Raw genomic sequence first — 22,842 nt, forward strand, 5'->3', positions numbered from 1 at the left:
ACAATTGCGCTGCCCCCTTGGGCGGATCGCGCCATCCCCCAGGTGCACGGCATGGGCGCCTCTCCAGGTGCCCGAGCAGCTAGCTCCGCCGCTGCATACCATGTCAACATTCTGGGAGGTGGTCAGATTGGGCAAAGAGAGAATGTCAAGAAGGGAGCTGCGGCATTAGTAACAAATTCTGTGGGACTTAATCCTGGGTAGGGATATAGGATTGCAGCCTTAAATAGTGGGGGGGGGGGGAATCAGACACTTTGAACTGAAGTCATAGTAATGCATGGAGCTCCTCCTAAGTAGAATCAAGCCATACAGTAGGGCTCAGTGTCCCTCTTACACACCTGTCTGATGAATTTGGGAACCTGTTAAATTGACCAGCCAAGATCGACTTTGATGCAAGCCAAACAATGCTTGTAGCTCAAGTATCATGTAATAGGTCGCAATGCTACATTCACTCTGAAGTTTTACAGAACTTAAGAGCCCTGCTGGTTCACATTAAGGGCCCATTTAGTCCAGCATCCTGTTCTCATAATGGCCAACTAGATGCTTTGGAAAAGCCACAAGAGGATCTAAGTGACAACAGCACTCTGCACCCCTGTGTTCCTCAGGAACTACTGTACTGGAGATATAGCCATCATGGCTAGTAGCCATAGATAGCCTTATCCAGGCATCCCCAAACTGCGGCCCTCCAGATGTTTTGGCCTACAACTCCCATGATCCCTAGCTAACAGGGCCCAGTGGTCAGGGAATATGGGAATTGTAGTCCAAAACATTGGAGGGCTGAAGTCTGGGGATGCCTGGCCTTATCCATGAATTTGTCTAACTGCATTTTAAAGCTATCCAAGTTGGGACCCATCACTATAGTTGGTGACAGCAGATTCCATAGTTTAACTATTTACTACATGAAGAAGTACTTCCTGAATTTCCCAGTATTCAGCTTCATTGGATAATCATGATTTCTAGCGTTGTGAGAGGATGGGGAAACTTCTATCAGTTTTCTCGACATTGTGTGTAACTTTTTGCACCAGTTTCAATCCCCAGCATCTCCATGGAGGGCTGGAAATGCCCCTTGCCTGAAACCCTGGAGAGCAGCTGCCAGTCAGAGTAGACAGTATTGAGCTATATGGGCCAATGGTTTTGATTCAGTAGAAGGCAGCTTCCTATGCCCCAGCTCGGCAATATTATTTTTAATACAGAACTGTATCCCAAGTGCAGTTGCATCTTAGATGCGATATTATGATACCGACGGTTTTATTTTTACTATCTTTATGAATGGTGCCAAACATGCAATTCACCATTTTCACAGCTGCTGCACAATTGGACATTTGCACCAACCTATTGCCCTACAACCCCAAGTTCTCTTTTCTGGTCAGTAACCTCCAGTTTAGAGCCCTTTAGTATATATGTGAATTTAGGATTTTTTGCCTTATTGTGTATCACTTTATGCTTGCTTACATTGAACTATATTTGCTGTTTTAATGCCAACTCAGCTAGTTTGGAAATATTCTTTTGGAGCTCCTCATAGCCCTCTTTTTATTTTACCAATTTTATGTCATCAGCAAAATTGGCCACCTCACTGCTCACTCCTAACTCCAGATCATTTATGAATAGGTTAAAAAGCACCAGAATCTTACTCTCTACATGCCTCCACAAGAGAACCATCTATTTATTCCTACTTTCTGCTTCTCCTTGCTTACCCAGTTACTGGTCCATTAGAGGGCTTCTCTTCTTATCCAATGATTGCTAAACTTACTTAGGGGTCTTTCATGAGGGACTGTATCAAGCTCCTTGAAAGTCAAAAGTTCCAAATGTCTGCTGCTTATTGATACTCTTGGACTAACTGACACTCACAAATAACTTTGAAAATTTAGACAGACATAACTTTCCTTTGTGGAAGCTATGCTGATTCTTCTTCAGCAAGACTTGTTCTTCTATATGCTTAGTGTTTTTATCTTTAAGAGCTCATTCCATCACTTTTCCTGGAACAAATGTTAAGCTAGCTGGTCTAATTTATTGGATTCCTACCCATCCACCTTGATTGCTTAAAAAACCACAACCTAGTGTTACATTGACAGTTTTCCAGCCCTTGGGTATGGAAGCTAATCTGAGGAATGAGTTACAGAGTTGCACTGCAAGAAGGAGCAGCACATACTAATTTCTTTGTGTATCTGGCTCAGCAAGCATCCTCCCTTTTCATTTTTCCTCCTGGGTAACCATAGGTCTGATTCAACCACAGGAAAATCCTCCGAGTGCAGTGGCCCTATGGATACATATGTGTGAAGTAACATCCATGGTTACAGAGCCTCTTAACTGATGGTGATGCAAGCAAACACACTGGCTGAAAAATGTACTGCCCCACACATGCAAATGATCACCAAGTATGTGATCTTAATTTTGTCTGATCAGCTGCCCCAGTCCATTCTCATCACACGCTCCAAAAGTGACTGACCCTGCCCTACAGAATTGGTTTGTACTAGGTCAACTTTGGCAACAATACCCACATTTCAGCTGTTAGGGGAGGTACACATTACCTTACTCAAGGTCACGAGAACAAAAGATGAGCCTTCTAAGCAATTGACCATTTTCATGTATATTTAAGAGCACTAGAGGCACTGCTCCCAGTTCGCTTAACAACACTTGCCAGGTCCTGGGTGCCAGTCCAGGGTCACCACCCCTCTGGTCAATTCGAACACCAGCTGTTGTAGTGCACAGTCATTTAGTGCATCTAGAAATTTTACCTCTTTGTCATGTCTGGTACACATATGTAGCCATTCTATACATTGCTGCAATGTCTCTTCTTTCAGATACTTCCTTGATTTCATTCATCATCTCAAGATCTCCTTGAGCATTTTGATAGCATGTCCCCAGTACTAAATTATTTTGGGGGCCAAGTATCACCACCCACAATGATTCTGTGGTGGAGTCTGCCTGTTTTGAGATTTCTAGCTTGCTGGATTCAGTGCTGTCTTTGAAGTGCAGAGTGACACCACCTCTGGTCTGTCCTTCCTGTAGTGTTTATATCCAAAGATAACCATGTCCCACTGGTTCTCTCCATTCCACTAGGTTTATGTGATGTTCACTATTTCAATGCCATTCCCTAAGTCCAAGCACTCCAGTTGACCCATCTTGGCTTGGAGACTTCTAGCAATAGCATATAAACACTTCTATACCAGTCTCCTCTTGAAACTTTGTTTACCCTCCAGGTGTCTCATCCTTCTCCCCCAGTGAGACTTGCCCCACATTTTGAAAACGTTAGCCTTGAGACTATGTTTTCTTTTATGAAGGTCACCACTGAGGCTTGCTTTGAGGTCTAACAGAGTCTAAGAAGATGCAGTTCCCAAAACACTGTAAACCTTTTAATTCTAGCAAGCTTTCAGTGAGCTTGGTGCAGGTTTGGGAAGTGTGTGTGTGAAATAGTATTTTTAATGAATTTATGCTGCTAATTATATTGAAATCATTCACATATCAGCAGGCTGGCTAAGGGCAAGCTGGTAATGTGTGTAGTAAGCAATGTTGAATTTGCAAACAGAACTCTTCCAAGGATAACAGCAGTCTGTATAAGTTTACTATATTGGCTCTGCTTGCATGCTCTGCATAGTGTCTCTTGCAATATAGTACAAAGCATTGCCTAGCATTTCTCCAGTTCCTTAACGTGTGCTGATTATTACTGCTCTTCACCTCATATGTTTGCTTCCATCATTTTGTAGCAGCAAATAATTGGTCTTCACATCATATAGTTTTGCATAAAAGAACTTTTTTCCCTTGGTAAGGGGTGGTTCCAGGTCTGAAGCCTTTTGGCAACTTGTGCAGTGAGAGATATCTTGAGGAGGAGGGATTGTGTAAAGAGAAAAATCCTCTACAGTGCACAGCTACTGTACTTGATGTGGGGCTGGTAAGGTCAAAAGCAATGTGCAGAGAGAGTTCTAAGATGGAGGCCTGGGCCCCAACAGAGAAAGTACTTGCAAGTTATTCTTACTGTTTGTCCTAAAAGATAATGCATGTGCATGTAGGATTATATTTTATAATGGAAAGATCTGCATTTTTTAAACATTATTAAATGTAGACTCATGAAGATACTTTGTTTTAAAACGGTGAAAATTTCTTAAGCATTTTATGGTGCGATCTTACGTTCTTCGTCTTTCCATAATCAAGTGACAGAGACTCTTTTATTTTTCTGCCACATGTTGTGACATACCCTTGTAGAGATCCACCAATTCAGAATGGGTAGAGCTTAAGTTACAGAAAGTAAAACACTTAAGTTTTGTGTAATCAAGCTTCCAGTCCTTGCAACTGGTACATCTTCGTCCCTCATTATGTAGAAAGAAGACACAGGTCTACTTTTATTGTTACTTATCTAAAACCCTCAATTTTGTTAAGCTAGAAGTAACACCAAAATTACCTTGCTGAGACTAAGGTATTAAAACAATACTCACCACACTCAAAATTGTAGGATAGTCATTTAATCACTGTGTTGCCTACAATTTAGCATTAAATTTCATGTGTCAGAGAGGACATGCAAAAAAAAGATGCACCATTCCAACTGCAACAAGGGTCTATCCAGGTGACTGATCGAAGCTAGGTATATAACGTGATGCTCAAGATGAGGACCTTCTATTCATCCCACTGCCGTGAACTTTCTGTCATCAGGTTGTGTGCATTTTAGGGGGGGGGAGTACTCCCGATTTCAGATACATTAATTTATGAGACCCTGAATTGGTCAGCAAGATCTACCAATGCTTGATATTCTATGATTCCACCTCAGCAGTATACAGCTTAACATGTCTGTCTTTGGTTACAGGCATCCCGGATGCAACCATGTAAGAGGCAACTGACTTTCAAAATAGCTAAGTAGTAGAGGGAGTCTCCCATAAGTGCCAGAGGTTGCAGTTTGTCCCCTCAGTAGTTTGTTAATTGCATTCTGCTTCCCTATGAAAGTTATGGGCAGCAGCAAAGGAGAAGCACAGAGATTCCTTTAAAATAAACTGGACTGGAAGTGAACACAATGTAAATGCATTGTCCTAACATTTATTTTCTGGAGCGCTCCTTTTGGAGACAGAATGCTTCTTTACATCAGTAGGTAGATGAGGGTGGAACGTACAAAGCAGAAAGTGGGCGTCACAAAGCAGAAGTGAATATAAGCTTTTAAAACTTAACACATTCTGATTTGTAACGAGTTGAGACGGTTGCCACAACTGATACTTTCTCATCTACTGTGACCGGAAACATGGACTGTTTCGGACTTCCTCCTCTCCCTTCTTTTCCCCACCTTTCTGTGCCTTATCACTAATTTTCATTAGCAGCCTACAGGAGTAGTAGAAAGGCCTTGAACACATCCTGCATTTTGATTTTTTTTTAATGCTGTTTCTGGACTCCTTGGAATATGTATAATGTTGCAGCTAATTAGGACCTGGTTATTTGAAGTGATCAATAAACAGCCTGTCTCCCCTCTCACTTTTTTTTTATTCTTTTTTATTGATGAGCTTGCCCAGCTACCCCAGTTCAATTCAGTGCACTGTTGCTTGCAGTGGGGCTGTATTGGTGGTTTCAGTTGCGCCAGCAAAGAGTGGTTTCGGCGCCTGGACTGGGCTCACGAGAGTAACATGAGAGGGAAGAGTTAGTTCTTACAGGTTAGCAAGCAGCCAGTCGACTAGTCCACACCGAGGCATTTGTCCCGACATGGCATCCACCTGTTGTTTTTCATAATACCTCATTACCTCCTGAACAATGTCGCCTACGCTGTATCCCTTCTTGGCTGCTTTGTCAGCCAGCTGAGGAAGCCTTGCCAATTCTCCATCTTGATCGTTCATGAATGTCAGGTTTGGCACATTGAATTGCGAAGCAACTAACCACTGGAGCACAGCTTGCAGTTCTTTGTTCTGTGTACTGTTGTTGCAGTTCTGGTTATTCACAATCACCTCAGAGCCCCCACAACACAACGGCATCCCGTTAGATCTTCCGTCATCGCCGCCTTTAGCCATCAGCATGCACAGCTTCATCACCGATTCCACCAGTTGGTCAATAAACTGCTTGTTTATCTGTTCCATGTTGTCATTCATATCAGGCCCCCCATTTGATTTTGATAAGGCCCTCTGTGGTCTGCAGTCAAAGGAAGGCTGCTTATAGCCTCTGTCAGGGGGACACTCGTCTGCAACACCAGCTTCTCTTAGTACTTTCTGGATGATGGACAAGAGAATACTTGAGATATCGCATTTTTGGGATTCCAGGCTTTCCTGCCTGCCCCCGCCTGGCCTTGAACCATATTTGGACCCACCGCTTCTCTCATGGGCACAGCAAAACGATGTGGTATTTTTCTCACAGGTGGGTTCTTTGTTTTTTTCTAAGAGGTGTTGCTGTATTAACATTAACGCTGTTACAATAAGGTCTTTAGCATACACATCCATTGAACAGTGCTTGTCTGCACCTTTGCTTCCACCGGGGTGGGGCCTCATTTGTCCATTTCCTCCTTTGCCCGTCATTTCACTTTTAAGTGATGTAAACTGCATTCCCTGAGTTCTGGAGTCAGTTTGTGTACACCCTTTTAGTGCTGTGAAAGCTAGGCATTGCTTTTTATCGTCTCCTGACAATGCTTTGAATAAACGTTTCACCATTGCTTCCAGAATCTCAGTTGACTTCTGGGTTCCTGCATTGAAAAGGTTCTTCTTGACTGTATTGACAAAGTCAGAGTCTGTCATGAGCACCCCTGTGACGTTGTGTAGATTTTTCATGGTGGAGTCGATTAAGTCAGATATGACGTCCCTGGTGTGTTTCAAAAGCACCTTCTTTAACACCACGCAGGCTGGTGGAGGATGCTTGCCTTTTTGGACTTTCATTGTCTTCATGAATGAGAACATCATATCTGAAGCAACCTGGTTTGCATAAACCATCAACCCTTTGCTTACAGAGCCATCATCCTGTCCAGGACATGACTGTTTCCTTTCCAACTGTCTGTCTGCTCCCTGACCATTCCTGAAGCCGTTCTGCTGATTACACATCTCTCCATAAAAGACGGAAGCTTTTCTGGGGTCATCGTGAGATGATTTGGGTGATAGCTTGCCATAGTCGGCGCTGCTGTTTGATCCGCGGGGATTGATTGATTGCCGAATGCATTTACCACTGTCAAATTTATCCTTCATTTCCTTCTGTGCCATTTGAACCACTAAAGAACAGAGTTTGTTAACATAATAGGAAAGATCATCTCCTCCTCTCGGGCAACCATTGCCCCTGAAGGAAGAATCACTGGTCTGGGACATCTTGTCAAACGCAGGCGAATTGTTAGCAGATTTACGAGGGCCTGAGGGGGTTAGTGCATGCTGGAATCCAACTGCGTATTTCTGAAGGTCGTTGCTGAGCCAGCTAACAACGTTGAGTTCTTCAGAAGAGCCTTGCTTAAAAAGGCAGACGGCGCCTTCAGTATTAAATTGGGGTTCGTTCTCGTTGTCCTTTATTACGATTACTTCCTTTTCTTCAAGATTACGAAGGTCAAGACAAGGGTCAGCGGCACCAGATAATCCTCTGTTGTGTTTGTGTTTGTCTGTTACTTTGAGGTTGCCAACATCAACGAAACAGATAACTTTGCGGTCTTGGTTTCTAGACTCGTCGGGACTGTAGAGGTCTACTTTGCAAAGGGCTGACTGACTCTGTAGCCAATCAAACCCCTGTTCCATACCACGTGCCCAGAATCTGAATTGTGCCCCAGGTTGTGGAGCGTTCTTGTTTCGGTTTTCGCTGACCCTGCCCCACTCAAGATGTTGCCTCCTCTCTCAGCTTTCCATGCTCTTGTGCTGGCTGATGGCATTTTCATTTGTGTGCACACATGGTTTCTATGACAGCAGTGACATCATAAAGCATGGATATCATCCACCAACCAGTGATGCCTTGGCCCTGCTTAACATAAGATTGTTCTGTATTTTTTCCCTGTTAACCTGTACTAAAAGCATACCCAAAAGATTTTAGTAGTCAGGTTGAAAAATAAGGGAATGTATTGGTTTGCTTCCTAAGTAATCCCCCTTTTCAGAACACAGTCAAGGAAGCAGGCAACCAACTGTTCCAAGATAAGCTTTTATTTTTGTACAAATAAATATATTGAATTTTCATTAGCTCAGTGTGCCACATATCTGAGTGTGTATGAGAACTAAGAGCTTAAGGGCAATCTTTTCTCATGTAGGATCTTTGGCCTTAAGGCTTCTAGTGACCTCACAAAGAACTGTTGCCACATCAATAACCCTATCCTCTCAATTTTTTGATGTGCTTGTTTTTCTGATGCCTCTTTTTTCTACTTTTTTCTTCAGTCTTACTGTGGTATGTTACCTTTGAATGCTCTTCTTCATATTTTCGTTTCTAGTTTCCTTATCATTGTTCATTGTCCTCTTTAGTTTTTAAATACCTTAATGTATTATTTCTGAAAAGTGAGACTGTGATTTTGACCATATTAGAGTCAGGAACCTAGTCATAGACACTGTTTTGTGTAAAAGACAGACAGACAGAGCAATGAACAAAAGAAAATAAAAGAAAAATCATCCATCTCGATATGTAACAGAGCAAACAGCAAAAAGTTCATTCCTCTTCAAGATGAAGGTGGGGAGTTTATGTCCTTCCTGGAGAGAAGGAATCTTTCAGGTTTTAGGCCAGGCTTCCTCAAACTCGGCCCTCCAGCTATTTTGAGACTACAATTCCTATCATCCCTGACCACTGGTCCTGCTAGCTACAGATCATGGGAGTTGTAGGCCAAAACTGTTTTAGACTATGCCTTCTAGGAAAGAGCAGGGTAGTTCTGCTATTTTTAAGCTACTACTTGGAAGTAACATATAGGCAGTGCGAGTGCCAGGCTATTTTGTGCCTTAGGCAAGGCTAACTACCTCAAAAAACTGCTAACTTCAGTTTTCAGAAACAGATGTCTTGCAGAAAAAATGAAAAGCCCAAAACTTGAAACTGCTAAATTTATCTTAAATTGAAAGAATATGTAATACATCCATATTTGATTATGCTTCTCAAATAGAAAACGTTTTAGCCAAATCATTTTGAATAATAATCTTGTGAATTATATTAAGATGTATGTCTCATAAGTTTCAGTTTCATGCACATCAATTTCTTGCTTTGAGTGCCTTTTCCTTTACTAATTTTGCCACCAATTGCTTCAGGTCAAGTGCTGATGCTTAGGCATGTTCAACTGTTCTAGTACTCAAGCCAACTAGTCTCTTTTTGGCAACATGGTTGAGCATATGTAAGTTTTTATAAGTTTGAGCTTTAAGAAACTGCCTTTGCCACTGACACTGGAAGTGTGAGAAACATTAGACACGTTATCCAGGAGTTTTTGTTTCAGTATGAAGAGAAGTACAGTGGTACCTCTAGTTACGAACTTAATTCGTTCCGGAGGTCCGTTCTTAACCTGAAACTGTTCTTAACTAGAGGCGTGCTTTTGCTAATGGGGCCTCTTGCTGCTGTTGCGCCGCCGGCACACAATTTCCGTTCTCATCCTGGGGCAAAGTTCTCAACTCAAAGTAACTCTTCCAGGTTAGCGGAGTTTGTAAGCTGAAGCATTTGTAACCTGAGGCGTTTGTAACTCGAAGTACCACTATACTCCTTGTGGCAGCATGGACTTTGGAAGTCTTTGAGCTATTGCTATAAGTTCACAGCAAAGATATTCAGCCTCAGTATCTTTGTTTCCATTGTGCACCTATGATTTTTCCAATTTTTTGCAGACCTTCAGTACATCATCAGTAGATTTTGTGTTCATACTGTATACAGTCAAACCTCTGTTGTCGAAGGTAATCTGTTTGGCTTCTGAAATGTTCGACAACTGAGGCGCAGCTTCCAATTGGTTGCAGGAGCTTCCTGCACTCAAGCGGAAGCTGTATCAGATATTCCGAAAAGTGTTCACAAACTGGAGCATTTACTCCAGGTTTTGGTGTTCGGGATCCGAAACGTTCCAAAATGGAGGCGTTCGCAATCCAAGGTTTGACTGTATATCATACAGGAAGCCAAATAGGGAATTATATTGTTGTAGCAGCTGCAATCTTTTCAGTTGTACCACGGAATGCCAAGTTTTGCCTGCCAAGAACTCTGACCAAAGCAGTCAAGTATTCTAAGATCTGTCACCAATATTGTTCTTCTTGCCTAATATCCTGCTGGTTAATATTGTGAATTGGTTTTCCTTTAGATAAGCACAATTCATATTCTCTCCAGGCAGGTCTGATAATTTTCTTAATGTTCAGTATTCCTCTCTTGTGAAGACAGAATTGCTCCAGTGTTCTTCTGGTCTTTTCATAGAACCATAGAATTGTAGAGTTGGAAGGGACCCCAAAGGTCACAGGAATGTCTTGGAATGTCAGTTAACAATGTGAAGCTATGCAGGGCCTTAAGGGTGTAAATTTCTTTATTGTCTGTTTGATCAACATGATTATGGAAGTGTTCAAAACAGATATAGTTGGACTTCCCTTTGTATTAAAAGTATAGCACCTTGCATCCTGGCATTTCAAGCTAGGTTCAGGTATCTGACAGTTTCCTGGAATGTGAGAAGTCATTCTGATTTGAGGAGCATTGAATTTGACCCAGCTGTGGTCTAGTGAAGTGCCTGCAGTGTTTTTATTTTATTTATCAGTAGGAAACTTCATCTTTTCAGGATTCAATTAGCATCATGTTCAACTATAAGAATCTTGCACCTCTGTGCTGTGTTTCACTTTTACAACTAGTGTTCAATACAAATATTTTACATCCCTTTTTGCAATATATTGGTTTGTTAGATACACTTTGAGGTTGCCTTTCTGTATGGTAATATTAGGGGTATCTATGTTTCCTCCCTATTTTCATTTTATCCTGCCGCTACCCCAACCAGATTAGGGACATGGGTGGCGCTGTGGGTTAAACCACTGAGCCTAGGGCTTGCCAATCAGAAGGTCGGTGGTTCGAATCCCCGCAACGGGGTGAGCTCCCGTTGCTCAGTCCCAGCTCCTGCCAACCTAGCAGTTCAAAAGCACGTCAAAGTGCAAGTAGATGAATAGGTACAGCAGGAAGGTAAACGGCATTTCCGTGTGCTGCTCTGGTTCACGAGAAGCGGCATTGTCATGCTGGCCACGACCTGAAAGCTGTATGCCAGCTCCCTCAGCCAATAACGCGAGATGAGTGCCACAACCCCAGAGTCGGTCATGACTGGACCTAATGGTCAGGGGTCCCTTTACCTTTACCCCAACCAGAACTGTATAGCCTATCATAGATGTGACAGAAGACCAAGCAAAGTAATTTCCTTGGGGGAACTGTGAATGGATTTGAATTCCACTATTTATTGTCAGTCTAATAGTAATAACATGTAAATTTCAAGTATGGACTTCGGTATTCTTAACATCTCTGGCACTGTGTAAACAGTAGGTATTGGGAAGCTCAGTTCTGGCCTGCTTTTCCCGTGGAATTTACTGGGCTTCATTGTAGTGCTTTTCTGATTTTGGTATTGTCAAATCTAAAGCTTCCCATTAAGCTAGTTATTAAACTTCATGTTGGATTTATTTTTTAATCACTTTCTTTAGGTCCAGAATTTGACATTACGCAGCCAGAAGTTGGGAGTATTATCTAGTTCACAGAACGGCTCTCCAAAAAGCAGTAGTCATGCCCAGACACTAGCTGTGTGCCCTAATAAACCCATAACAAGTACCAAAGCCAGCCAGTCAGATCCTCCAGAAAGCAAAAGGAAAGGTGACAGCCCAACAGCAGAGCCTCGAAACCCAGCCGTAACACGCACATCAAGTATTCATCAGCTCATGGCACCAGGTAGGGTAGAGAGGTCACCTTTTTTAAAAAAAATGTTCATTTTAAATACAATGTATTGTTTGATTTTTGTGCATATTTTCTGTGTCCAGTCACTTGTGTGGAATGCGCCACAAAATCTGAAGCCCCAGGAGATTCTAGGAAGCTCTGGGTAGGTGGGAACATTAGAACAAGCACTCATATACTGACACGACAGTGTTCCATAACATTCTGGACTGAAAAATTCTGCCTAAAGTCATTGAAACGTACATCTTCATTTTACATATATTGAAGAAACAACATGGCACATTAGTGTTACATCACTGCATGGGAAGGTTTCTTCCCATTACGAACAGTAGCTGAACTGAAGTATTTGACGAGAGGGAAGCATTTCAATAAACTTCACTTTGTGCAATTCCTAAGGGTGAGAGGAGAACAGAACAGAACATCCCAATCCAGCGCTCTAATGGGTAGAGGATTGTTCTTGTTCTTGTGTTTTAAATTTCCCTCCCATTCTCATTGGGATCAAAGAGGTATAAATATGTCAGCCCCAAACATGCTCCTGGTTTGGGGCATGTTGGGGAACTGGGACAGCAATGGATCATTCATACCCAAGCCTTGCCCTAGTCTAGCCTCAACACACCCTTGTCAACCCTACAAGCATCAGAACTCTGACATCAGCAAAGCAAGGGGCCATGGCAGTTACCGCAGTTTCAGGAAGGGAGCAGCCAGCATATGGTCTCCCTCTCCAAGGCTAGATGTCTCTTTCCACTATTGGAGAGCTGATCTTCCTTTATCTCATGGGTTGCCATCCCAGGGACCCATAGTATTTTAGGGTTAGGGTTTGAATGTTACATTCAAACAAACTCAAAGCTTTACTGGGGAATTATTTTTATTAGGATATTTGTAAGTATTTTAATACAGGATGGCACAATAACACACACCATTCCATAGATTTATGAATTATAGATTTTAAGGCAGCGAATGGCAGTTAACATACAAATTATTGTAGTATGCCTGAACAATTGCTTCCTATGGATAATCACTGGAAAAAGTTAGCTACAACTTTGATTTTAGATTTGACTAGTGTTTTGTCTGTTGTTGTTGTTTAGTCGTTTAGTCGTGCCCGACTCTTCGTGACCCATGGACCATAGCACGCCAGGCACTCCTGTCTTCCACTGCCTCCCGCAGTTTGGTCAAACTCATGTTTTGTCTGTTACAGTTGCCCAATTTAATTCTAAAAATGAAGAATTTTCTAGTAGAAAATAGTCCCCCAACCCTCGTATTATTGTTCATAGGTGCGTTTCTCTAAGGATTTGCCAAATTCAGGGTATCTTATTGAATATATTAGTTCCCATTTATAAAGATAATGGATCTATTTGCTTGATTTAGTCAAATGCTGGGTGTACATGACTCTAAAACCATGCATTATTATTTTTTGCAGATTTAAGGAAATGATTATTGATTATCTCTTTTTATTTTCCTTTTCACTGTGCAGCTTCATATTCTGCTATTCAGCCTCATTCTCTGTTAAAGCACCAGCAGTCCCCTCTTCACTCACCACCTTCAAAAATTTCCCACCACCAGCTGATTTTCCAGCAGCAACAAGTTCAACCAATCACGCTCCAGCTTCCTCCCAATCAGGAAGCATCTGTGTCGCAACACTGTGCCCCTCTCCAAGGCCATGCTCTTCCTCCAGCCCCCAGCAGCGCCTCATCACAGCACTGCACACCTGTCCACATCCATCCCCCGCCACTTCCTCCTCCACTTTCTCCAACTCCATCCCAGTCCTCCCAGCAGTCGGTAGTGGTATCTCCTCCACCACCTCCTTCACCCAGCCAGTCGCCAACAATAATTATACACCCCCAAGCTCTTATTCAGTCGCAAACACATCCTCTAGCATCATCAGCACTTCAGTCAGAGCATCACCCAGCGCAGGCCGCTGACAGGCCAACAGAAGCAACCTCGCAGCCTTCTAATCTTCCAGCCCAGCTTCCACCTTCCCCAATAGTTCACATTGGGTCACCGGATCAGCCTGCCATGGTGTCCACGGGCCAACATATAACATCTCCAACGCCTCACCAGCAGTATCCAGCTTTGCAGCCCACGCCAATCCCAGTGGCAGCCTCTCCCCAGCTGCCAACATCTCCAGCCCACAGCCAGCCACTTCCTCTCCCACCTGTTCAGTCTTTACAAGTGCAGCCTGACATTTTGTCCCAGGGTCAGGTTTTGGTGCAGAACACATTGGTTTCTGAGGAGGAGCTTCCTGCTGCCGAAGCGTTGGTCCAGCTGCCGTTTCAGACTCTTCCTCCTCCTCAGACGGTTGCAGTGAATCTTCAAGTGCAACAAGCAGTACCTGTTGAGACCCCGGTGGTAAGCATCTGATAACTTCCCTTTCCAGTTTTGAAATGGGAGGTGAAACACTGACAAGTTAAAACTGGATTTAGATATTTGTTTTCTTACAGCTCATCAGGATTGAAAATAGTGTTTTTCTCAAAAACGTTTGCCGGTTTTACGATTTTGATGTGATAGATTATACATTTGACTTAAAAATTGTTAGCTACTCTGAGAAGTGTCAACCAAGAGCAAGGTGGAAATAGCTAAAGGAATGAATGCATATGTAAATCAAAGCATCCTAACCCTGCCATGTATGCACCAGCTGTTTTTTTCATGATGAAGCAGTAATCACTGTAATCCTTGCTAAAGTTGTATTGATAATAGTTAAAGTTACATTGATAATAGCCTTATTTTGATTAAGTTGGCAAAACCTTTATTTCACTATGGCTGTCCTGCACTTCCCTTCAAAAAAAATGAAGACCCAGGGCAACTAACACTTCCATAAAATATCTGTAGGGTTTGCTTCTAAAAGTGCTTATTTCTTCAATGCAGATTTATCAAGTGGAAGACATGTGTGAGGAGGAGATGCCAGAAGAATCGGACTGTGTGCGTATGGTTAGGACCCCCACTCCACCCACCTTGTCACCTCCAGCTATAACTTTAAGAAATAGAGACGAGCTTGGCTATGAGGAACCTTTTTCAGGTAAGAAGGAATATGGAGGTGCATAATTATTTAGGGCAGATTCTGGTGTGGTGCCCATGCCTTTTTCTTTGTGCAGTTTTGATTGTGCTGCAAGATAAAGGGAAAGATTCTCACCCAGGATACTTGAATGTCCGAATTGTTTCTTGGATTCAGCAGATTGCTGAAACCAATTTAGATTCAAGGTGGGGAGAACACAGGGGAAAAACTGATCACCTGCCAACTAGTTCACCTTAGCAGCAGGCAGCCCTGGTTTGTAGCTGAAGGCAGAAGGAAACGGGAAGAGCCTCTACTTTTTTTGCACATGTGCTTCTGCAGCCCAGAACCCTGAAGGAAAAAGAGAGGGCCTGTTATAGTAGGCAGACATGAGGAAGCCAGGCAGATCCAACATAAGTAGGAAAAGAGGAGGAAGGAGCTAAACAGTTTCTATATGAGGGGACGCATAAGTGAGCAGCCACATAGCCACTGAGGTACAACCAGTGGCTGACATGATTGTGGAGTTGGGGTGGGATGCAGGGGAACCCTCTAAGGGTTTCACAGACCCCCAAAGCCAGGCATTACTGACTTGAGGTGGATGTAGGGTTGAGTCTTTTGCCTAATGCATTCTTTTTGCTGCTTGCTCAGAGGGCATGACTAGCAATGTTCATTCGCCCTAAGATCCCCAATTATGGGGATTATGGTGCTGGAGGAGACTCTTGAGAGTCCCATGGACTGCTAGAAGATCAAACCTATCCATTCTTAAGGAAATCAGCCCTGAGTGCTCACTGGAAGGACAGATCCTGAAGCTGAGGCTCCAATACTTTGGCCACCTCATGAGAAGAGAAGAATCCTTGGAAAAGACCCTGATGTTGGGAAAGATTGAGGGCACTAGGAGAAGGGGACGACAGAGGACAAGATGGTTGGACAGTGTTCTCGAAGCTACGAACATGAGTTTGACCAAACTGCAGGAGGCAGTGCAAGACAGGAGTGCCTGGCGTGCTCTGGTCCATGGGGTCACGAAGAGTCGGACACGACTAAATGACTAAACAACAACAACAAGATCCCCAGAGCTCTAGAGCTACCAGTCTCTAACATCTGTAAGCCAGATGTCTGCAGCCAGCTGTCTTAAAACATGTCATGGCAATAGGTGGAACTCAATAATCATTGCATTTCAACCCCCCACACCTTACATTGCATTCCAGTCCCCATCCCAGGCCACAGATTCATCAGATTTGGTGAAAAGCACCAATACTCTTTGCTTAACTGGGTATAATTCGGTTAGTTCCCATTGTTAACAAAAATGAAATGTCACAAAGCCAGACTTCACAATTGCTGGTCACTTTTGTTAACCTCTGTCAACACAAGATAACAGAAGACAAGAATGTCAGTAGCTATTTAGCTATAGGTAAACTGTCATTGGTGTGCATTTCCTCAAAAGTATCCAGAAATGGAATATGTCACAGGCAGAATATTGGGCAAGATGGACTATAGAATTGAACAAGTAGCAGTGATAGTTAAGGAACAGAAACATAGAAGGAGGCAGGCTTGCTGGTTGTTTCTCAATTGGAATGCATGTACACAAATTAGGGTATACAATTTATCTTCTGCTTATTAAAAATAAAAATATGAGTGTGGTTCCTTTAATGTTACAATAATGTTTAATGGACTAGAAAAATGCTTTAGGCAAGAAAGAAGGATAACTATTATGAACACAACAGGCTGCTACCATATTGTCTTCCTTGCTCCAATAAATTTAATGCCAGTGGAACTAGATTTCTGTGCTAGTTAAACAATATTCTGAATAATCACATTATGCAAATTGCTATGTTGTGCAGTTTCCACTCCAAACAGTGCATTTGTGATACTGGTAGGCTCTTATCTAGGATAAGAGCGCACTGGACAAAAGACCAAATTACTTTGGCAATTTGTCAGTTGAGGAAACAAAAATTAGGAAGGAGATCTGTAGTGGTGAAGCCATGAATGTAAGTAATGCTTGAGTTGGTTTAAAAAAAATACTTTTTTTCCAGAACAAGAGGGACATCCTTCAATGGCCTCTTCAGTCAGCGCTTCTGTAATTAAATCACCATCCGACCCTTCACATGCCTCTGTTCCACAACCACCTCTTTTGCTTCCAGCAATCCCAACAAGGAGTAACAGCGCATCAGTGTCTCATAAGAACCCTAGCATGGAAAACAAACCTCCACAGGCTATCGTTAAGCCACAAATCCTGACCCATGTTATTGAGGGCTTTGTGATCCAAGAGGGGTTAGAACCATTTCCTGTAAGTGTGCAATGTTGAGCCATATTTGTATCTTGTTTGTTTGTGTTTGTTTGTTTGTTTGTTTGTTTGTTTTAGGAGGCAATGTGTTGTGGTTATTTGGGGCTATTGCTTCTCTGAAGCTTTTTGCTCCAAATAACTTTACAACAGACTGAACTTGTTTCTAGTAACTGCTGTCTGTCAAATAGCTTATTAGAAACTCTTTCACTGTGCTCAGTGGGGTCTATTTTTTCTTGGTTTAGATGTGTTGCCTGACTACAATTCTGAACATAAAGTAGCAGAACTAGGAAGACCCTCTGCATGACTCCCAAAAGACCACTTCCCTTCAGATTATGTAATACAGGGTTCAGTGGACCAATATAAAAAAGGGGGCAGGAAATGGGAAGGCACCCTATGTCAGGATGTAGAGAGGAGAGCTCAAACATAGATAAGATTACCGTATGTATTTATCCCAAGACCTTTTGAGTCAATTGACTCTTCCTTGGGGGCAACCATTAAAGCAAAGATTATGAACCAGTAATTCATTCCAAAACAGGATTTATAGACATGCAAAACTGTCATGGACTGGAAATAGACTGATTTACCCAATCCGAATCCTGCCACAATCTTCTAAGTGGATTCACTTCTGGATAGGCTGAGCCTGAATGGGCAGCTTTTTTGCCTATACCACACTGTTATTGTCAGCTATTAAGTACAACTTATGTTCAGTCCATCTGTTGAACTTCAGAGAGGAAAGAATAAGCAAAGAGGATAGATAGATACTTGTAGATAGATTTCAAGCCACTTTTTATATTATTATTATTTATTAAATTTATATACTGTGTGCCCCCCCACCTCCTGCTTGAAAAGGCCATAGGTTGATTAACAGCTGGAGGCCTGGTTGAAGAGGAATGCTTTTGCCTAAAGTTATGTCCCCGGGGACAGCGTTCCACAAACAGGGAGCAACCGCAGAAAAGGCCCATTCTCTGGGAAAGCCACAGATCACAGGGTCTGTTCATATGAGATATTAGCATCCTGGGCAGCATAAGATATCATAGGTCAAAACCGTCACTTTGAATTGGGCGCAGAAGCTAAATAGCAGCCAGTGCAGTTGGGCCAGGATTGGTGTTACATGCTTCAGAGGCAGCTCCACATATAACATCCTGCAGGATTCTTCTACTTTCATAACAGGCAGATTATCTTCCCGAGTCTATTTTCTTTCCTTTGTACACATTTAAAGACAGAAAATAGACAATGCAAGACAATGGAAGGTAATCTATCTATCAGGAAAGGAGTAGGAAGATATTTTTAATATAACAGGCATTGGAAGAATTGAAAATAGCACATATATTTTCTGTGGTGTCCTCTTTTGATACTTTCCCCTGTGTTTTGAGATTTCCGAAGCCAGAAATAGAAGTCTAAAATAAGCAATGAAAAATAGATTTATTTGCTTCTCTTCTCATTCTTCCATTCCCATTTCATCTGTTTTGATTGTTATGATGGTTTGGAGTTGGACCGTAGACAGCAAAAGGCACGCACCTAGTCTTTGTCTCTCTATGTAGCAATAAGTCTAATGAACATTGCCCTGACCTTGCAAGGTTATGTGTACTGTTTTCTTGTATCATGATTTTCTTCTTTTCTCTTGTAACAGGTAAGTTGTTCATCTCTTCTAATTGAGCAGCCTGCAAAAAAGAGGCTGCTGGTGGAGGGCCAGGCGATGAACGTTATGTGTGTGGAGCCAGAGCTGCAGAACAATGCAAAGCATGTAGACAACTCCTCAGACACAGAGTTGGAGGATATAATTACGGAAGGTTTGTGCATCTTATTTGACATATGCTGAGAAACTGTCTTTTCTGAAACCTGAGCCTATTCTATTTTTCCGCCAGAGACGGTTTCCTGAGATTTCTAATTACCATATTTTTCCCTGTATAAGACGATATTTCCCCCCAATTTTTTAAAGTTTAAAATTGGGTTTGTCTTATACAACGGAATGTTGCAATTAATAATAATAATAATAAAATTTTACTTATAACCCGCCCTCCCCAGTCAAAACCGGGCTCAGGGCGGCTGACACCAGTAAAATTACAATAAGACATAAAAGAAAGAAATACAATTAAAATACGGGTTAAAATACAGTTTAAATTTTAAAAATGTAAATGCACCCTCATTTTAAAGTAGCCCAAATCAAAACCATGAGGGAGTAAAATGTAGGGGTCAGACTGAGTCCAGCCCAAAGGCCAGGCGGAACAGCTCCGTCTTGCAGGCCCTGTGGAAAGATGTCAAATCCCACAGGGCCCTGGTCTTCTGTGAGAGAGCGTTCCACCAAGTCTGGGCCAGTACTGAAAAGGCCCTGGCCCTAGTTAACACCAATCTAACCACCTTATGGCTTGGGATCTCCAAAATGTTGTTATTTGTGGACCTTAAGGTCCTCTGCAGGGCATACCAGGAGAGGTGGTCCCGTAGGTATGAGGGTCCTAAGCTGCATAGGGCTTTAAAGGTCAAAATAAATACATGCTGCCACCCATATTCTTACCCCCCAGGGCCCCCCCCCCACTATTGGCCTCCCAACAAACCCTGGTCTGGTACTCTCCCCCCCCCTCCCCAGCAACCCCCACTCCGGACATTGTCCCTTCCACCCAGTTCCCTCAGCCGCCCCCTGGCTACCCAGACCCCCCCCATTCCCCAAGCGCACTCACTCAGGCAGCACTGGAAATTGCAGCTCCTCAATCAGCGTTCGCATCTGCTGGCGCTTGTGGAGTAAATATGGTACATACTGTAAATACTGAGACAAATGTGCAACACACAGGCAGGAGAGCTGACAGGAGCAGCCTCTATTACACAGCTTGCCTCACTGTTTGATGTTTAAATATACGGTACTAAATATACCGGTGTTTTGAATATTTAATAAAATATCAAAGTTGTTCTGTTTGGTGTTTAAAATATTTATTTCTTAATTTTGGGATCAAAAATGTCGTTTGTTAGTAAAGAGAGTTTCCCAGAAGTTGTCACCCAATGCCATACTTTGTGTGGATGCCAAAATTGTAAATAAATGTTTTAGCACCTGATCTAGCTGTTGTCATTCTTTTTGTTGCATGGAGGTCACAGCCCTGACTGCAGATGTATATCCTTATCCCCTTCATATGGTAACACATACGCATCAGCAGCATGTATGGACTTCCTTGCTTGATCAGGCAACTGTGCATTCCAGTAGGCTCCATTAGGTAAAATAATTGCAATTTTTGTGGTACAGAGCCAGATTCCAGTCAGCCTAGTACAGCGTAATAAGAACTACATTGTTTTATAGACAAGCCCTCCCCCTTTTCATCAAGCTGACAACAGGGAATTTTCATGGCTAGAATCCCAGGTGAAATAACAAGCGTAAACAAGAGAGATTCCAAATTTATATACTGAGCCAAGGTGAATATCTTTGGTGCAGAAATAGGGTTGGAAAGCACTACAACAAAAGGGCAAGCATAGGCCAAAAATATGACATAACCTGATTTATGCTGCAATATCTTCATAGAGCCACTGCTGTCTGTACAGGGAACTGAATTTACAGGTGTTCGGCCTTCATACCACTGAAAAGCAGCATTTTGTGCCGTCGTTAAATTCCTCCGTATTTTGCAAACACCATCAGATAAGCCATTGAGCAGTTCCTTTTGTTCAGCTATTGAATATTTCAAAGAGTTAACAGCTTTTATACTACAGAAGCTGTTCTGCAGGTAGCGTTTAGCAAAAGTAAAATAAGATGCAATAATCTCTTATATTTCCAAGATAAGCTGTTGGTCACCTGTTGTACTTTATTTGACTAAAATTCCATGTGGCCTTTCTCATAAAGGACAAGTAGTTCTCAAATTATATGTTTTTTTAAATAAAAAGGTAGCATTGTGTTAAGCATTTCCTTATGTTTTGTGCCAAAATTTATACGTATGCTGTTATGCACTCCACTCTTACAGTTATTTCTCAGTCTTATGTTTCAGTCTTAACTAAGACATTGGAGGAACTGCAAACAATGAGCCTTCCTGTGCTTGTTGTAATCCACACGAATGTATTATATTTTCTGATAGGCTTTATTTATTTATTTATTTATTTATTTGCTTCTGTTTTAATAGTCACTTTTCTTCAACGAACCTCCAAGAAATAGTGTTTCTCTTCTTTTGTGTTGTCTCAAGTATTTGCATCCTTGTTTTCTCTTTGGTTTGGACTTTACTAACAAGTGGTGCTAGCCTGGTGATCGAATGCTACAGTTAACAGGTTCAGCCAATATTCAATCAATCAATATACTTTATTCGACCGATAGTCAGAAACAACAACAACAAAAAAACATTTCTCAATACAAAGATAAACATATAAAACTGAAGGCATCAGAGGGATACATAGAAATGGTTCAGCCAATATTTACGAAAACAATGAATTTGCTTAAAGGCAGCAGTTGGCAACTTGTTCTGCGCCAGGAGTGAGGAAAACGTTTTCATCCCAAGGACCAGATAAAGAACTGGCTTGTCCAGTTCTGGGGCGTTTTTGACAGGAGGGTGACCTCATGCGCCGACGCGGTGGGTCAGGATTGGCTCATGGGCCAGTGCTTCCCCGTCCCTGATCTAGCAAGACAAAATTTGTGTTCTTAGCTTTCAATTTCCCATTGCCTGCATAGGGTCATTGTGCTGCATTGGAGCTCTGGGTGGTAACACACTGGTAGAATGCATGTTTTGCATGAAGATCCTAGGTTCTGTCTGCAGCCTATCCAATCCTTTGCTAGTCAGAGCAGTTGGGCTGAATGGATCTGACTCAGCTTCAGGCACTTGTAAATGTTCGTTAAATTACGCAATATAAGTATGTTTACAGACAAACTTGTTTAATCTACATAATTTATAAGGGTAAAGGGACCCCTGACCATTAGGTCCAGTCGTGACCGACTCTGGGGTTGCGCGCTCATCTCGCATTATTGGTCGAGGGAGCCGGCGTATAGCTTCCAGGTCATGTGGCCAGCATGACGAAGCCGCTTCTGGCAAACCAGAGCAGCACATGGAAACGCCATTTACCTTCCCGCTGTAGCGGTTCCTATTTATCTACTTGCATTTTGACGTGCTTTCGAACTGCTAGGTTGGCAGGAGCTGGAACCGAGCAACGGGAGCTCACCCCGTCACAGGGATTCGAACCGCCGACCTTCTGATCAGCAAGCCCTAGGCTCAGTGGTTTAACCACAGTGCCACCTGGATACAAGCCATCAAATACTGTTTCTCAGTTCATCACAGCTTCTGTCGGACTTTTGAAAATGTTTTTATAACTGAGTGGCTCAGACTGACTGAATTTCTGTTGCTGTTTCCCTTTAGAGGGGCTGGATGAGATGGAAACAGATCTCCTCAAGTGCGAGTTTTGTGGTAAAATGGGATATGCAAATAAGTTTCTGCGGTCAAAGCGATTCTGCACCATGTCCTGTGCCAAGAGGTATTCTTCATTAGTTATCATTTCAAATATTCCAAAAATTGTGTATAGGCCCGCTTTTTAAACATAGTGCTGGATTTGGGATCAAAACCAAATAGTTCAGTGAGACCCCAGCATAGGATTCACCCAGCCTGATGACTCTCTATTCCGGTTTTGCTAGCACAGTAGTGTTTATCAGTATGTTTTTTAAATAAGCTTTATTTTTGCATTTTCAAAAATACAGTCAACTTGCAATTTACACACATTTAACTTGCACAATCACAGTTCTGCGCTCTTGACCTGAAAAAGGGGGGAGGTGTCAGGAGAGAGTGGAAAAACATCGGAAGGGGACAGGAGAGGGGGCTGGGGAACGTTTGCAATCCCACCTGCCATTGCACTCACCCTGGGAGAGCATTCAGAG

At 42.5% G+C, this 22,842-nt stretch overlaps 2 protein-coding genes across 10 annotated transcripts in view; one reads left to right on the plus strand and one right to left on the minus strand.

Annotated features, from left to right (window-relative positions):
• PHC3 (polyhomeotic homolog 3) overlaps window positions 1-22,842 on the plus strand; it is a 48,820-nt gene that overhangs the window by 18,486 nt on the left and 7,492 nt on the right. For all 9 annotated transcript variants that reach the window (XR_009557563.1, XR_009557564.1, XM_035133094.2 and 6 more), the window contains 6 exons: window positions 11,511-11,751; window positions 13,226-14,100; window positions 14,617-14,767; window positions 16,771-17,024; window positions 18,652-18,811; window positions 22,331-22,445. Coding sequence is in view for 7 of the 9 variants with exons in the window: in XM_035133094.2 (XP_034988985.1) it covers window positions 11,511-11,751; window positions 13,226-14,100; window positions 14,617-14,767; window positions 16,771-17,024; window positions 18,652-18,811; window positions 22,331-22,445 (1,796 nt within the window). In the remaining 2 variants the exon portion in view is untranslated. The remainder of the gene's footprint in view (window positions 1-11,510; window positions 11,752-13,225; window positions 14,101-14,616; window positions 14,768-16,770; window positions 17,025-18,651; window positions 18,812-22,330; window positions 22,446-22,842) is intronic.
• On the minus strand, window positions 5,616-7,658 carry AKAP4 (A-kinase anchoring protein 4). Its single transcript, XM_035133100.2, has one exon. It carries the CDS (start codon window positions 7,656-7,658, stop codon window positions 5,616-5,618), a length of 2,043 nt encoding a protein of 680 aa, XP_034988991.1.

The sequence above is a fragment of the Zootoca vivipara genome, chromosome 5 (assembly GCF_963506605.1).
Source record: "Zootoca vivipara chromosome 5, rZooViv1.1, whole genome shotgun sequence".
NCBI classification, from domain to species: domain Eukaryota; kingdom Metazoa; phylum Chordata; class Lepidosauria; order Squamata; family Lacertidae; genus Zootoca; species Zootoca vivipara.